The sequence below is a fragment of the Saimiri boliviensis genome, chromosome 12 (genome assembly GCF_048565385.1).
Source record: "Saimiri boliviensis isolate mSaiBol1 chromosome 12, mSaiBol1.pri, whole genome shotgun sequence".
In the NCBI taxonomy this organism is placed as follows: Eukaryota; Metazoa; Chordata; class Mammalia; order Primates; family Cebidae; genus Saimiri; species Saimiri boliviensis.
The window spans coordinates 5,352,575-5,369,826 of NC_133460.1; the positions used below are offsets into that span (position 1 = coordinate 5,352,575).

The 17,252-nt window shown below is 44.5% G+C and overlaps 2 protein-coding genes and 1 pseudogene across 2 annotated transcripts in view; 1 reads left to right on the forward strand and 2 right to left on the reverse strand.

The window, feature by feature from the left end:
• LOC104651499 (uncharacterized) overlaps window positions 1-16,938 on the reverse strand; it is a 55,336-nt gene extending 38,398 nt beyond the window's left edge. The window contains exons 1-2 of the mRNA XM_039478218.2: window positions 16,833-16,938; window positions 1-16,480 (exon numbers count right to left, since the gene is read on the reverse strand). The exon at window positions 1-16,480 is cut by the window's left edge and continues 38,398 nt beyond it. Of these exons, the coding sequence (XP_039334152.1) occupies window positions 15,984-16,480; window positions 16,833-16,938 (603 nt within the window). The 3' untranslated portion in view covers window positions 1-15,983. The remainder of the gene's footprint in view (window positions 16,481-16,832) is intronic.
• RBFOX1 (RNA binding fox-1 homolog 1) overlaps window positions 1-17,252 on the reverse strand; it is a 2,539,409-nt gene that overhangs the window by 1,352,899 nt on the left and 1,169,258 nt on the right.
• LOC101047793 (ribosomal protein eL22-like pseudogene) lies at window positions 5,738-11,616 on the forward strand (annotated as a pseudogene).

Here is a 17,252-nt window from a genome sequence, read left to right on the forward strand (position 1 = left end):
TAACACCCTAACACCCACAATATCTCAAAGACCAGCAGTCAGCAGTCCTCCTCTAAGCACTCCTAAGCTCCGCAAGTGACTGTCTATCTACCATTAGCCAACTGCTTGGCTACCCAAACAGTTCCCCTAAGATCCCCAAAGGATGCTGGGAGGGGGATACCATTCATCCCCATTCCCTGTACACTCACAGTTGTGATTGAGTTTCTTAACACCCTAATGACTGGATGCTGAAAGTCATTTAATTTGATTTAGAAAAATGAAATAATGTGACACTTCTACATCTACAGATGGAAGAGTAAAATTCACATCAGCTCCATTAGTCAAAAAGCAATCTGCATTTGGCTGCAAAATATACTCACAGTTAAAGCCTCCCAACCACAAATTTCAAAGGAAAGTGTAAGCATGGAAGAGTGCCCCATTTACTCCAGCGTCCCAATCTATTCCTCAACCTCCCATAAAGACACAAGACGGGAGTTCCTTGTCTGATTTAGTGAGTATCTTGAAACAAGCGATTATGAAAGACTTCAGTCCATTGTTCATTCATGACAGAAGACGGTGGGTTGTATGGTTTATACTTCATCTGGTGTTGCATCTGATAAAAATATGCCCCATGACGTGTAACTTCAATTGTGCATATATTTACTAACCTGTGAACGATTAATTTATTATCCAATTTTCTTGTCAATTTGAGGGACGCTTTTTAATTCCTACAAAGGAAGGAGGGAATTTAGCATGCCATCCAGTTCTCAAGGTCCCAATCTGGAGTGCCCCCACATATTTATGGAACAACATCTACTCCGATGCACTGTCTGCATCCCAACAGGGGGATCTATTAGTCTCAGGAAAAGGTTCCTCCATACAGGGAGGAGAGCAAAGGGGATATTACCATATGCCCTCAGGATCGTATATTTTGACCTTACGGCAAGCATAGAATACAATGACATTTAGCTTTAACTTTACATTTTATTTCCCTTACAGTCCTTCCTACAAATGAAAACAGTAATTATCATTCCAGAGATGGAAATACATAATCTGGAATTTTTTACCTCTTGATTTCTTCATGAAATTGTATTACTATGAGTAAATTATAGGACGTGATGTATTTAAGGTATTGTATCATCCAGGAAACAAACAATTATCTAAAAGAAACCCTGTAAATGTTCTTCTTACTACAGATGCTTCTTTGAAATTCAATGAAGACAAAATAAGCCTCAGTGTCTTCAGTTAAAACATTTGCAAAACACCTTAAAAATTTAGAAGAAAGTAGTAAAAGGCTACGTTGGTTCACAAATTTTAAAAACAAGTCTTTTTTAAAACAACAACTTCGGACATTCACCCCAGTTTCCCACCCAGGCTACAGGACAGTCACTCTGGGCATAATTTTCCTTGATAGCAGTTTGAATTATTGAAGAGGGATTATCTCCTATGGTTTCCTCTTATTATAGACCAGGAACCTGAGCTCCTTCTCCACTTAGAAAAATCCTGCTTATTCTTCAAAAGCTTTTACAGCCTCTGAGCAATCTTCCCTGACTTTCTCTGAAAGAATTATTCACTCTTTCCTCGGTGCTGCCAAAACATTTTGTTCATGCATTTATTAGAGCACATTGTAATGAGTGCAATATATATGCTTGTTTTCCCTCAGTTCAGCGTCAGCTCTTCAGGGATGGCAGGGGTATCCTATTTGTTATTTAAAAACCTAAGAATTGTACTTAATCTTCTCCTTCTCTCCCTGCCCACCCATCTGGTCCACAGATAAATTCTGCCAACTTTATCCAAATCATATCTGCCGACAGGACTTTGTGTTCATGAATCTCGCCCTCCATCAAGAGGATTGTAACCTCTCTCTTGGGCCATGAACTTTTTTTTTTCCCTTCCACATTGCCTTTCTGCAATCTATTTGCCTACAGCAAATAGAATCATCTGTTAACATGTAAATCAAATCGTGATACTTCACTGCTTCAAACCTTCAGTGGCTTTCCATGGGTCCTGGAATAAACTCACACTTCTTGCAGGCAAGGCCAATTTCAGTTGTTTTTCAACAGAGGGAGATTTTGTCACATTTAGAGGGGACGTTTTGCAAATGTCTGGAGACGTTTTTATTGTCACAACTGGAAGAGTGCAAGGGACTAGCATCTAGTGAGTAGAGGGCAGGGAGGCTGCTAAACATCTTACCGTACACAGGACAGCAATCCCCCTCAGAGAGGATTCTCCAGCTTCCAACATCAGTAGTGGTGAGGTTGAGAAACCCAGCCCCACAAGCCAGTTTGGCACTCACCTCTCAGCTTCATCCCATGCTGTCTTCCCCATCACCCACTAAAATACAACCCTGGACTGACTCTTTCTTGGTTCCCAAACCACTCCAGGCTTGTTCCTATCCCAGGGCCTTTGCATGAATTGATCCACCTGCTCCAAACTCCCCATGATATTTATAGGTGCGCCCCACTGATAATACAGATTTTAGCTTAAGGGTGGTCTCTTTTTAAAAGTCATCATTTATAATCTAAGCTGAGAGACTCACCTAGCCATAGACTGTCACATCAACTCATTTTCATTCATAGTTTATTTAATTTAAATAATTTAAATCATATTTAAATTAACCTATCAGATATGGTTCCTCCAGGCTTGTTTTCTTTCAGCCCCTCCCGAAATTACAAGTTGCAAAAGGGCTGACACCTTCTCTTCTCTATTTTATTCCCAGAAATGAACACAGTGCCAAGCACACTAAAGTCATTCAACAGATTTTTTTTTTTTACAAAAATTAATCAATACATCAACAAATAATTGGCACAAAAGTAAAACACTAGATACCTGCAGAGCCTTTCAGTTCAGTATTATCACCACAGCTCCCCTCAAGTTCAGGTTTTGGGTGTTGGGAGAGGCAGATTTTGTCTTTCCACCTCTAAACCAGAAAATAATTAGCATGGCACCTCTAAGAGGTAGGTGGAAAGACTAGGGTTTATGGATATGTAAATACATCCGTTGCACGTGCATAAATAGAAATACTAATGTATGCACGCATAAAGTGCCAAGGATAACTGCAAACCTTCTAATTAATGGATTAGCATCCACTTGGAGAACAACAGTGCAGACATGGCTTTCAGCTGGGGCTTCTCTCAGGCATCCATCGTTTGACAGCCATGAGAAGATGGAGCTCCAGACCAAAAGCAATTTACCGCAAACACACTTTGCCTGGCCTTCCTTCCTGCATACAAGTCATCCGCTCCTGGACGTTTCACCAGCCCTGCCGCATTTCTGCCGGACATCCTGAGACGGTGACTCAGATGGCAGTACACATTAAGTAGCTCAGAGAGGTACAATCATGTGATCCCAAACCCTGGCAAGACAGCATCAATGTTTATTCTGAGCGTTACAAGTCCATAGCTAGATTCCTCCTGGGCACAGCCTCATGTCTTAGAGTCCCTGAGTATCTCTGGCCCAAGATTTGTTTGGTGGCTATAACCTGAGCTGAATTTTTGAGCAGAGGGTCATTGCTGATCAGCGCCCAGAGAAACCCATCTCGTGTTTACTCTTGTCATTCAATTTCAGATGTTTCTGAGTATGCCACCCTCATACCACAGCTTAGGTACAGGCGTCCAAGATCAAACATCACAGGTTCTTAGAAGAGCAATTAGACTAAGTGAACCTTCATTTTAGAGTTCTGAGAATCAAACCGCAGAGAGGATGCACGTGAAGAAATCGAATACTTTAAAAACCAGGTGCCTGCTTTCATCGTGATGAACTTAATGACCACATTTCCTTAAGTACTATCAAGAAAAATAAAAGATGTCGTTTCACGACTGAAGAGTCTTGAAAGAAACACAAAGAAATGAAGGATATGTGAGTAACCCAGCGATGGGCAAGACGTCTTGACAATACATGCACCGTCTCTGCAGAGTCCTGTATGCATCTGTGCATGTGGTTTCATTATTGTCTCCTTTCCCCGCTAGTGCCCACAGAACAGAAAAATGGGCTCTAGGAAGGAGGAAGCCATTCTCTCTCAAAATCACTGCAACATGCGTCTCCTGAGTCCTCCTCATGAATGGAACATACTGCTGAGAACCCCCTGCCACGGTTCGAATTCTTCTGGTTGCAACTGGCAAAAGTGCAAAGCCAAGCTGCCTGAAGAGGTTAAAAAAGGGGGATTTACTAGTTTAGACAGCTCAATAGTTGGAGGGATAAAAGGGGTAAGGCTTTGCTGGATCGAGGGACCTTCCAAGTGTCCCTTCCAAGTCGTTCAGCATCTCCAGGACTCTCCCTCTCCACCCGACAGCCCCTGGGAACTGCCACTCTATTCTTTTCTCCGCCTTTGTGAATTAGACGTTTTTTTAGATACCACATATAACCGAGACGATGTGTTTGTATGTCTATGCCTGGCTTATTTTATTTAACCTAATGTCTTGCAGGTTCATCCATAATGCCACAAATGTCAGAATTTCCTTTTTCTGTTTGTTTTTCTTTTTCTTTTTGAGACAGAGTCTCACTCTGTCACCCAGGCGACAGTGCAGTGGTGCAATCATAGCCCACTACAGCATTAAACTCCTGGGTTCAAGCAATCCCCTCATCTTGGCCTCCCAAAATGCTGAGATTACTAGTGAGAGCTGTCATGCCCAGCCAGATTTCCTTCTTTTTAAGGCTGAGTAGTATTCCATTGTGTATGTGTGTGCGCGTGTGTGTGTGTGTGTGTGTGCAACATGACAAATATATATATATATATATATATATATATATATATATATACACACACACCATGACGAATATATACAATTTCTGTTTGTCAACTAAAAGACAAATTAATCAAAAGTAATAATAATTCAAAATAAAAACGAATGTTTTAAATCACCATTAAATGATGCCATTGGGTCTTAGTCTTCATCTCTCTCTCAGTTCCGCTCTCCTTCACACTTTCTGTGAGTGTGAGTTTCATTCCTAGACTCCACATGGTGCCAAAGTGGCTGTGAACAGCTTCAGACCCCCAAGTTCAAGCACATTTAAAAAATCCCATAGACTCATCACAGGTGCTGAGAGGTGCACATGCTCACCTTTCAACAATCATAATGACTGGGGTACACAGTGCTTCAAAGAGCCAGGTGGAAGCCACCCCCTCGCTCCCTGTTGACTGAGACAGAGGAAGCACTCCTGGAAGTCACAGGGCTGAGAACGGGGAGGAATCATCACCAGGGGGGAAAATGGGCATTCTTAGAGAAGCAGGGGCATGGATTCTGGGCTGCAGAACTGACAGGTGCCCGCTGTACACCCTTAAAACAAACGTAAAGGAAAACGGAATCCCAAGTGCATGAGGTTAGAATATAATTAGGCTGCCTAAAACAGCTGAGCAATGCTAGATATTTTCTTCGTTTCACATAACCTTGAGCTAGTGCCCGCTTTATGAGCCCATAAGCAGATTTATCATCCCAAATATCTTGAATTTAAGTTGATGCTAATAGCTTTATTTTTTTTACACCCCTCTCTTCAGAAGTTTTGTTTTGCTTTGTTTTTTCCTGATCAAGTCCTTTTACATCTAGGGTAGCTCTTCCCTCACAAGCAAGACTTGCACATGCCAATCTGAGGAGTGTAAACAGAAATTAAGTTGCATGGGACAGCAAGATTCCAATGAGAACAAGAGAAGGCACTGAGTGCTCTGAGTGGATTCCAAAACAGCAATGGGAAGAAATGCGTCTTAACTTTTTTCTCCATTGAAAATGAAGGCCGTGGATGCTCACAGGAGGTGAGCGATGTGATGAAGGCTGTAACTGAAAGCCAGTGGTTGAACTTACAAGAACTCCTTATTCTCAGGGCCAACTCCTCATCCTTCAGGGTCACCAAGCCTAATTGCATGGATTTGAGGTTCACTGAGTGGTCGCCAGTGGACCTGGACTTCACCAACACTTTGGTCATTTCTCCTTCCACTTCAGTTAAACCAAGCTCCTCTCCAGAACCTATGCCCCCAGTCATGGTCCTGGGTACTCCCTGAGCCTCATCTGGGGTCAATCGATGACTATCCCAACACCTTTCTCTTTGCTTTTTACAGAAACTCTTTATTCTGCAGTTCCTCAAACAACCCACTATCTTTCCAGCACTCTGTCTTTCTCACCACCCACGGTTCCCTTCCTCCCACTGCTATCTGGCCCCTCAATTATCTCACGAACAGTCCTTTAGATTTCTGTTCAAATACCAGCTCCCAAGAGAATCTTTGTGGATTCCCTTACCTAAGCAATTCCAATTACCCTAAACATTTATTCAGTGAGTAATCACTGAGCTCCTACTATGTTTCAGGTACTATTTTAGCAACTGGAGATACTAAAAGGACTTCTCTTCTCTCTGGCATGCCTTGCTTTCTTTCACAGCATCTTACCACCTGTGGTGGCTTTAATAATTTGTCCATTTATTGGTTGTTGTTGTTGTTGTTTCTTCTACCAAATATAAGTTCCAAAAGTGAGTGCAGGAATTATGTTTGCTGTATCCCCAGCATTGGGGTTAATTAGCTATTCAGTAATTGTTGGATGAACAAATGAAGGAGAACTCAGACTCACTCATGCCAATACACAGCAAGAAGGGGACGTAAGTCATCAAAGAAAATACTCTCAGTGGTTAAAGAAAGGCTCACACGCCGAGATCGCGCCATTGCACTCCAGCCTGGGTAACAAGAGCGAAACTCGATCTCAAAAAACAAGAAAGGCTCACACAAGAATGCATACATGACCTTTATGGGTATCAGCATTCCTAGCCAAAATGTCCTGCCCAAATTGAGCTGCAGTAAGTGTGACCACCTATCATCATGAGAACAGGACAGCAGTGCAAAGCTTAGAAATGCGTTCTTAAATGGAATCCCCACACTCACGTGGGAGGCTGTCCCATACAAAGACCTCACTGGCATACTCTTCCTGCAGACTAGTACTTCAGCCACCTGGAACTAGAATCAGATCATTTACAGCAAGGGAGTCATTTGCTTAGCTTTCTGCTAACTTTGATGTGTAGATGTGAAGCATGAGTTGCTGTGCTAATCACTTTCTGTGCATTACCTTGCTCTGTTCTCCCAGTCGTGCTAGAAAGTTGGTTTGTTACTGTGTCCATTTTAAAGATAGGAAAAGCTTCCTATAATTCCAGCATTTTGGGAGGCCAAAGCAGGTGGATCACTTGAGGTCAGGAGTTTGAGACCAGCCTGGCTAACATGGTGAAATCCTGTCTCTACTGAAAATATAAAAATTAGCCAAGTGTGGTGGTGCCTGTCTATAATCCCAGCTACTCAGGAGGCTGAGGCAAGAGAATCACTTGAACCTGGGAGACAGAGGTAGCAGTGAGCCGAGATGGCACCACCGTACTCCAGCCTGGGCAACAGAGCAAGACTCTATCTCAAAAAAAATAATAATAATAATAAAAATAAAGATGAGGAAAGCTGAGGTAAAAGAGGGTAAAGAATATCAGCCAGGCGCGGTGGCTCAAGCCTGTAATCCCAGCACTTTGGGAGGCCGAGGCGGGTGGATCACGAGGTCAAGAGTTCGAGATCATCCCGGTCAACATAGTGAAACCCCGTCTCTACTAAAAAAAAATACAAAAAATTAGCTGGGCATGGTGGCGCGTGCCTGTAATCCCAGCTACTCAGGAGGCTGAGGCAGGAGAATTGCTTGAACCCAGGAGGCGGAGGTTGCGGTGAGCCGAGATCGCGCCATTGCACTCCAGCCTGGGTAACAAGAGCGAAACTCTGTCTCAAAAAAAAAAAAAAAAGAAGAAGAATATCACGGGCACAACAGGCACATGGCAAATGCAGGGTCTGAACCTAGACCACATGTCCCTAACTGTGCACACTGCCCGTTCCCATCTCCATTATTTAAATATGAAAAATCTTGGCTCCACCAGCTTTAACAGCTTTCTCTTGTCCACACTGATAGCATCTTCCCACGGTGACACCATGCTGAGGCTGAACACGGTTAATCTGTAAATATTTTAGAGTGAATAAGACTTTGAAAAGCTTTAGAAGAGCAAGCTCTAATAAAGGGAGAGAGAATTTGTAGATAGCAAACAGGAAGGGGGTGCAGATGAAATAGGGTGAGCGAGACCCACTTGGACACAGCTATCATTTACACAGCAATGCAGCAGTCTCTGGATGTGAGTTTACTGAGAGAGGCCGTCCGGTGCCAGCCCCTGCAGACTACTTCTAAGGGAAGGGTACACTTTAGTTAGAAAAGAAACCTCCCAGGTCATGGGCTGAGCAAGAGCTCCATGATGTGATGTGGGAACCATGGGCTATACTGGACTGGAGAAAACAGCAAAGCTTGCAGCTTGGTCTGTAATTAAAATGCCACATCCACACACTCTCAGATGCAGGCACTTATAAACTTGTTCACACAAGAAGAGAGTCTTCATTTGTTCCTTCAAAGAAATAATTCTGTAATTGCATAAGGAGATGAATGAGATGACCTTGTCAGCCCTGTTTACCCTGAGATTCCATAATAAGGTGTAGAAGTAATTGTGTAAGCTCCATTTCTTCAATGCACACTCTTGAGAAGCCCTGTACAACTTATGTTAGATAGAAAGGAAATACGTTTAAGCCTTCTGGGAGGGAAAAAAAAATGAAAGACAGAATTAAAGCAGGGATGCCATTGCCGGGTGCCACCCTAGCAGAATCTAGCTGCATTGAAATACATAACAGGGGGCAGGGAAAAATGCAATTTTACTGCAATATTTGTATATTATTTTTATCTTCCTCCACAAATAAGATGATGATTAGATTCAAATCACATTTCAAACAGGATTCATTGCAGAAATGTCAAAAATGAGGTAGCACTCAACTTTTGCAAAACCTTGAAATCTGTTCCACAAAAAGGCAATTTCAGCATAAAGCATGGTTAACCTTGAATAGTTAGATTAATGATCCCGCACCTTTCAACTGAGCACCGATGAATAAACAAAACTTTACAAGCAAATTTAGCAACATCTGAGAAGAAAAAAAAAAAAAAAAGCAAAACCAATCAAGAGAGATGAATGGCAGTGAAACAGAAACATTTCAGCATAGAAAGACAGAGCGAGCAGCAGTAAATGTACTGCAGAGAAGGAGAATTTGTTTTTTCCCCTCTAAAATTCTTATATCACAGAGGATTCAATATGCTTTAAAAAACAAAAAACCAGATCCCATCTTCTGTTTACTAGTGGCTTGTACTTTGACAGTTGGTTTAAAATTTGATCGTAACCACTGAACTCTTCCTGTTTGCTGTGCTGTTTTTATTTTTATTTTTTTTCCAAGATGGAGTCTTGTTCTGCTGCCCAGGCTGGAGTATAGTGGCGTGATCTTGGCTCACCACAACTGCTGCCTCCCGAGTTTAAGTGATTCTCCTGCCTCAGCCTCCTGAGTAGCTGGAATTATAGGCACTCGCCACCATGCCAGGCTAAGTTTTGTATTTTTAGTAGAGACAGGGTTTCATCATGTTGGGCAGGCTGGTCTCGAACTCCTGACCTCGTGATTCGCCTGCCTTGGCCTCCCAAAGTGCTGGTATTACAGGCGTGGGCCACCACACCCGCCCCTGTGCTGTTTGTCTGGAAGAGGCTTGGTGCGTTTAGTGAATTGGTCTTGTCCTGACCCAAGGAAGAAAGCAGGATGGAGAAGAACTGACTGCCTGCACAGACTCCCTACAGACAGCAAAGGCACAGTCATGCTCTAGTGTCCCTCAGACCACATGGCGTCCTGCACGGGTTTTCTGACAAAGAGGAGAGTCAACTGATGCCCTCCAGGTATAAGAGGTTCAGCTTTAGTTTAACAACAGCCATAATGTCACTCAGACTGGATAGCTATTTCATCCAGGCTGCCATCAAATGCTTCCTTTAACAAGAAGAAAGGCAGATCTTCTTGGAAGATTTACCAAAATTTTGTGGGAGCGAAGCCCACAGTATACCCTCCTTTTGGAGAAAGCATGAGAATTTGCTAGCACGTGTCAGCAAGTGACTGGGCAACCTTAACAAACTTCTTGGGTACCAGATGTCAAATCCTCCTGCTCACTGTTAGGATATCGCTGCCTCTGCAGCTGAGCCCTGGGCGGGCTGCAGCATAAATACTGGCTTGTCAGGATTTAGAAATTTGCTGGTCTATTATGCTGCTTCTCCTGCTTTGTGCAATAACTTAATGCTTTTCAGTGGGCTTAAGAGCAAAAGCGTTTTCCTCTTCGTGCAACAAAGTCTCACCCTGTCACCCAGGCTACAGTGCAGTGGTATGATCTTGGCTCACTGTAACCTCTATTTCCTGGGTTCAAGTGATTCTCCTGCCTCAGCCTTCTGAGTAACTGGGAATACAGGTGCCTGCCATCACACCTGGCTGCTTTTTGTATTTTTAGTAGAGATGGGGTTTCACCATGTTGGCCAGGCTGGTCTCAAAGTCCTAATCTCAGGTGATCTGCCTGCCTCGGGCTCCCAAGGTGCTGGGATTACGGGCGTGAGCCACCATGCCCAGCCATGAGAGCATTTTCACCACCCTTAAGAAAGCTATGTGTCCTGTCTGGGTCCCATTACACAGATAGGACAGCTGAGGCCCAAAGAGCTGTGACAACTGGCTCCAGGTCACACCATGCATTAGGAGCAGGATGAAGACCTACTGATACCATATCTTTCCATTTTACTAGTCCTCCATACTGTTTCTTCACCCACTCTGCAGGAGAAAGCAAGCACAAAAACACAACTCATGCACCTTCTTTCTTTTCTTCTGTTATTTGTAAATTTTTGGTGCCACAAAAGAAGTAGCACTCAAATATAAATTTCCTCAGCAAGGTAATCTACTTCTACAGAAGGGTGCAGCTCTCAGATGGAACAAGGGCAAGCATGCCTGGACAAGGAGGGAAAGGGGTATTTACACCTGATGGAGGCTGCCCCTACTGCGGTGTTGATCTCCTATTGGCTAGGGTTAGACCACAAAATCTAGACTAATTCTGATTGGCTATTTTAAAGGGAGCAGGGGTTCAAGCTGGAGAGGTGGGGAGGGTAGTTTGGCAGGAAGGATGGTTATGGGCAGTTTAGAGCAGGTAGCCAGGGGTGACCTAGGTCAAAGCAAGTGATTGGAGCAGGTGACTAGAGCCGGTGACCATGATGAGTCAGGACTGAGCAAGGGACTGGGGGAACAGGTGTGAACTACCAATTAGAACTGGTGGAGAAGGTTGTTAACTGAAATTATGAGGAAGTTAAACTTCAAAATGGAGGACACTCTGTGCTCACACAGCTGACTCACAACGTGGCGCCTCGGAAAGACAAGGAACCCAAGAAGTCCAACTGGAAGTTTAATTTGGATCTTAGTCATCCAGTAGAAGATGAAATTTTTGATTCTGGAAATTTTGAGTAGTTTCTACAGGAGAAGGTTAAAGTTAATGGCAAAACTGGAAATCTCAGGAATGTTGTTCACAATGAACCCTTCGAGAATAACATCACTGTTGTTTCTGAGAAACAGTTCTCTAAAAGGTATTTGAAATACCTTACCAAGAAATACCTTAAGAAGAACAGTCTCTGTGATTGGCTTCGAGTGGTTGCATCTGACAAGGAGACATAGGAACTTTGTTACTTACAGATTAGTCAGGATGAAGATGAATCAGAGTCGGAGGACTAGGCAAAGGCTTCCCATACAGGGCTTTGTTTATTAATAAAATAAATGAAGTACACATGAGAAATACCAAGAAATTGGCTTTTAGTTTATTAGTGAATAAAAAAATACTGTACTCTTAAAAAAATAAATAAAAATAAATAAATAAATAAATAAATAAAATGGAGGACAAAGAACTAAACATATGGACATACTGATGCTTTGAAGAGAAACATAGAACTCATTGTAGCCAACACTTCTACAATATGACATGTGCATTTCCTACCATTACAGGCCCTGTGCTAAACTTTAGGATGGGGGTCAACAAACTATGAATTCAGACCACAGGCCCACTGCCTGTGTTTATGTGGCTCACGGGCTAAGAATGGCTCTTGCAATTTTAAATGGTTGGGGAAAAAGAATCACAAGAATACTATTCTTTGACATGTGAAAATGATGTGAAATTCAAATTTCAGCATCCAAAAATAAAGCTTTATTGGAATACAGCCACACCCATCTGTTTACATATCATCAAGGCAGCTTTCAGGTTACTAAGGCAGTTCAGTAGCAACAGAGATGGCACAGCCCCAAAGGCCCTGAAATAATCCCTCTGTGGCCCTTTACAGGGAAACTTTGCAGGGCCTTTTTCTAGGAGAGGACAGTTCACAGGCCAGACATAGTCTCTGCCTTTGTGGAATGTGCAGGGCAGCAGGGGAGACAGGTAGGAAACCTATGACCTGTAAACAGCCCATGCAGAAACTGACCAGTTCAACGCCTGATGATGGGATGAAGTTCACTTGCTGGAATTCCTTGAGACGCAGGGCAGACCCAGTGGCAGCAGCAGCAGATGTGGTAGCCCCAAGCACACAAGGGCCCAACACCTGGCCCAGCACACAGGACCCCATGTCCCCAGAGGCATGACCGAAGCAAACGCAAATCTGTGCCACAAACCAAGAGGAACAGCTCCTATTCAATGGTCCAAGAAAACAGCTGACATCCAACAGGTCAAGGCAAGACCTTGGCAAAGAGCCCCAAACCTCCATCTCCTTCTGCATCATTCTTCCTGGTTAAAAGCATAGTCGCTCAAACTCCAAAATACAAGCCTCTGTCAGTGCTGATCCCTCCCTCCTGACTTCCTGCAAGGTCACCCAGTCCCTGGCATTTTCCTTCTAAAATGTCTCCAGTTATAACGGAGAACTAAACAGTAAGAACATGTAGCATATAGAGTGGGATAATAGCCACTGGAGATAGCAAAAGATGTACGGGTGGGAGGCAGAGGAGGGTTGAAAAATTACCTTTTGGGTACAGTGCTCACTATTCTATTGATGGGTCTACTAAAAGCTTAGACGTCAGCACTATGCAATACATGCAGGTGCGAAATATGTACCTGTACATCCTAAATCTAGAAAAATAAAATACAACACAAATTAAAGGGTCTGTAGGATCTATCCCTTCTTCTCCAACTGTCAGATAAACTCTACTGTCTCTCATTTGATTTCCTCCAAAAGCTTCCCAGGTGCCCTTGTTCCAACCTGACAGGTATCCCCTCTCCGAGCTGTCCTCTAAAATACTTCCACCATCATCACTGTATACTACAGCTTTCCCAGCAAGATAACTTAAAAAATAAGATGCTCACTGGGCGTGGTGGCTCACGCCTGTAATCCCAGCACTTTGGGAGGCTAAGGCAGGTGGATGACCTGAGGTCAGGAGTTTAAGACCAGCTTGGCCAACACGGCAAAACCCTGTCTCTACTAAAAATACAAAAAAAAAAAAATTAGCCAGGCGTGGTGGTGGGCACTTGTAATCTCAGCTACTTGGGAGGCTGAGGCAGGAGACCTGCTTGAACCTGGTAGGCGGAGGTTGCAGTGAGCTGAGATGGTGCCACTGCACTCCAGCCTGGGTGACAGAGCGAGACTCTCAAAAAAAAAAAAAAAAAGAAAAGAAAAAAGAAAAAAGATGCTCACCAAGACAAACATTCAGCAGAACACACAGGAAAACGCAAGGACCTTCGGTTTGTTCCTCCACTTGGTAACACTTAGAAAGATAATGGCCCATGTTGGCAAGGGTATGTGAAGGAGGCGCTTTAGGTGCTGCTGATGGGAGCACAAACTGGTGAGGCATTTGCAACAGACAATTTAGCAATGTTTACCTAAATTGATGATGTGTTTTCCTTTGGACACAGTGTTTCCGTTCTTAACGTCTATTTTAGAGAAATACTTTTGTATGCCCCCAGAGAGATGTGTTCAAGGACACTCACAATAGCAATGCAAGTCACAGGAAAAAGAGAAAAAAAAAAAAAGAAACATCTTCACTGTGCTCTGTGTTTCACACTGAGATTTGATGGAATGGTCCATAACTTTACCTGCCATCTGTTTTCCCCCCAGAACTTCAACTCACCTTCCTTTGTGTGCTGCCATCACTAGACCATCAGTTGTCCGTGTTGTCTGTGTCTAGACCCAAGCTGTTGAGTTCTAGTGAAAAAAAAAAAAAATGCCCCACCACTGACAGCCACCTCATTGTAAGATGGGGAGGGGTCTTCAGCCTCCAATGTTCGCTTTTACTGCCACCACCATCGTTGTTCTTTTCCCAAGGAGAACACCAGTCCCATTGGAGTGTTCTATTGACTAGCTGATTCCCAGGGCTTGGAGCACAGAAGGCACCCAGTAAGAGTCTTCTCAATGAGCGAATTCCTTCTCCCATTTTCCATGCAGCTATTTAAAGCGACTGTCTACTTTCTTCCCATCTTCAACCTCCCCCACCTCTCAGATGCCTCCTACTTCAGAGGAGAAAATAAATGCTACTCTGCAAATCCCCCCCACCATGAAGCCTACGGACTTCCTTACACCCAAACTTGCTCTTTCTTGCCTGTTTGCAGGGAAGGTGTCCCTTCTCGCATCTGCTCTCTCTCCCTCGGGAACATGGCTCTATCCTGTGGACACCCCCTCTCCTGAAGCTTTCTCCATCAGGTCGCCTTCCAGTACCGAGGCACACTCAGATGCCTCCCGTCCCGTGAAGCGTCTCTTGTTCTCCCATGCCCATGTCTGCAAACTCTTCTAACATCTCTCCTTTTCTCACAGCAAAGCTTAGAGGAACTGACTGTCTCTACATCCTCATCATCCATTTGCTCCTCAAACCCACCCACCTCTGGCATATTTCCACCATCCTGATTACAAGGTCATCAAGACTTGGTAGCTGAATCCAATGCACTTCTGATCCTTGCATGACTTCACCTGTGACCCGTATGACATGAATCATTCTTCCCTTGGCAATTTCATGCCCTTGACATGCATTACCCAACAGTACCCTGGTTTTTCTTTCCACCACTCTGTTCACATTCAGGTTTTTTTCAGCGGATTCTTATGCCCTCCTATAAACTCTGAATTTCTCCAACCTTCTTATATGGGTAGGGTGACCACATAAGATGGTCTACTGTTTAAACTGGGACATGTGAGAGTGAAAGGATGGGGCGGGGGACTATTAGAAATTATGCTGGAACAACAGATACAAGGCAGGAATATCTTGGCAAACTGGGAGGTGTGGCCACCCTAAATTGGGGCCATCTTATTTTTTCATCCTGCCTCTTTCCCAAGGAAGCACCTTCCACTCTCACGGCTTCGAGTACCATCACCTCTCTGATGACTTCTCCATTGGATACCAACCTGCAAATCTCAGCTGGGTCTTCTATAGGGGCCCAGAACTCAACATTTCCCAAATGAGCACAGCATCCTTCTACTCAAACCTACTCTGTATTTTCGGCAAGTCATCCCCATCCACTCAAATCCCCAGTTTAGAAAGCTGGGCCTCCTCCTCCTTCTTCCTCAGTCCTAACACACAATCACAATCGCCCATTCTCCTCACCTCCCACGTGAAGCGTTCTCTTCACTGTCTAATTACTTCCTTCTCCATTGCTACTTTCTTTTTCCAGGGCCAATCCTCTCTCAAGAAGTTCAGTGCTACCAGTTCCACCCTCGTCCCGAATCCAACATTTCCGCCCCCCTCTCACCATCCCTGCAATCCATTTTGCACCCTCTAGGAAGAGTAATCCTCCCAAAGAACCATTCAAGAGATAATATAAAGATGAGAACTACAGATTGAGATAATGGCCATGAGGGACATAAATAGGCTGTTGAGACCATGAGTGATGGGAGGTGGGGTAGCAGATGGTTTAATTGGGAAGACCGACAGCTGACCCTCTGAAGGGGGACATTTGGGCTGAGCTCTGGGGTGGCCAATGAGGAAGAGCATTGAGGACCAGGGAGCAGACATTGCAAAGGCCCTGAAGCAACGCACACGTTAGTTAGAAACGGGAGGACACGTGCCTGCTCCCACTCCACCGGATGATACAGTCTGGAGACCACTGTGTGTGATCTGACTCTCTTGCCCTAACAAGTTGGGACAGCAAGACCAGAGTGACGGGCTGCAACTGCAACCCTGCTCAACAACCTCGACTGGAGCTGCTTCCAGCATGCTGGCAGGCTAGTGCAGAAAGATGCCCAGCGAGCTGCTGGGAAGGATCGTGGCACCAGAGTCGCACGGTCTGGGCCGCCATCTCCCTTTTGGGCCCAGGTACATGAAGCCCTGGCCTCCGTGAGAGGTGAAAGGTGAGTACGGAGGGGAAACACTGGCAGCTGTGCCTGAGTGCGCGGCAGATGGAGCTCAAAGGCTGCAGGGAGCTGAGGCGAGGACAAACATCTGCTGCTGGCAGCCTTCCTCCCAAACAACAGAAGCTCTGGTGGCTGAGCCTCCAGCCTGGTCTTGATAAATGAGCCATCATCTTAGGCTGGGGCAGGGTGGAGTCACTCTTTCTAAACATCCGTGGCCTATCCAGGATGCTAGAAGACCAGAGGACACAGAAGAAGAACACCTGATCACCCCATTTGGATTTTAAAGGACGATGAAGCACCAGGATTGGTGACAGGACAGGGGACGTGCCTGAGATCAGGAATCATCTTTGAGACGCCTCTCTTGGAGCCAAGCAGGGTTTTCCTGGCTCAGCTGGGAGCAGGGAGGCCAGCACTTCCGAAGATCCACGCCGGGGAAGCTTCACTCTGTTATGTGTGGCTACCACTCCATTACTGCCTCTATATAAAATTACATTCCTGATTAAACTTTTAGTGCCAAACATTTTATATGATTACAGACAGAAAGTCAAAATTTGCATTTAAATAGACATATTAAAAACACTCTGCAGAGGAGTGAACAGCACAGCAATCTTGAGGAGTCTTTTAAGAGAGGGTGAGGCGCTCGGAGGGTTTCTCCCATTTTTGTCAACACAGACCCTGACCCTTCCCAAATTCCACTGAAGTGCCTGTTGTTCTAGATTCTACGCAGGCACGCTGACTCAATTCTCCAAGCTGAGACTTGCTGGGGCCCGCAGCGCTATCATTCATTCATGCATTCAATAAATGTGTACTGCCTTGTACACTGGGTTGGATGGCATCCCCCAGAAAGCCACGGCACCCAGAATGTCAGAATGTGGGCTTATTTGGAAATAGACTCTTTACAGATGTCATTAAGATGAGGTCATCTTGAATTAAGGTAAGCCCTAAATCTAGGGACTGACAACATTTTTTCCTTTTTGTGACAGAGTGACTCTGTTGCCCAGCTGAAATGGCAGCTGCATGACCTCGGCTCACTGCAACCTCCCCTTCCCAGGCTGAAGTGATCCTCTAACATCAGCCTCCGAGTAGCGGGGCCTACAAGT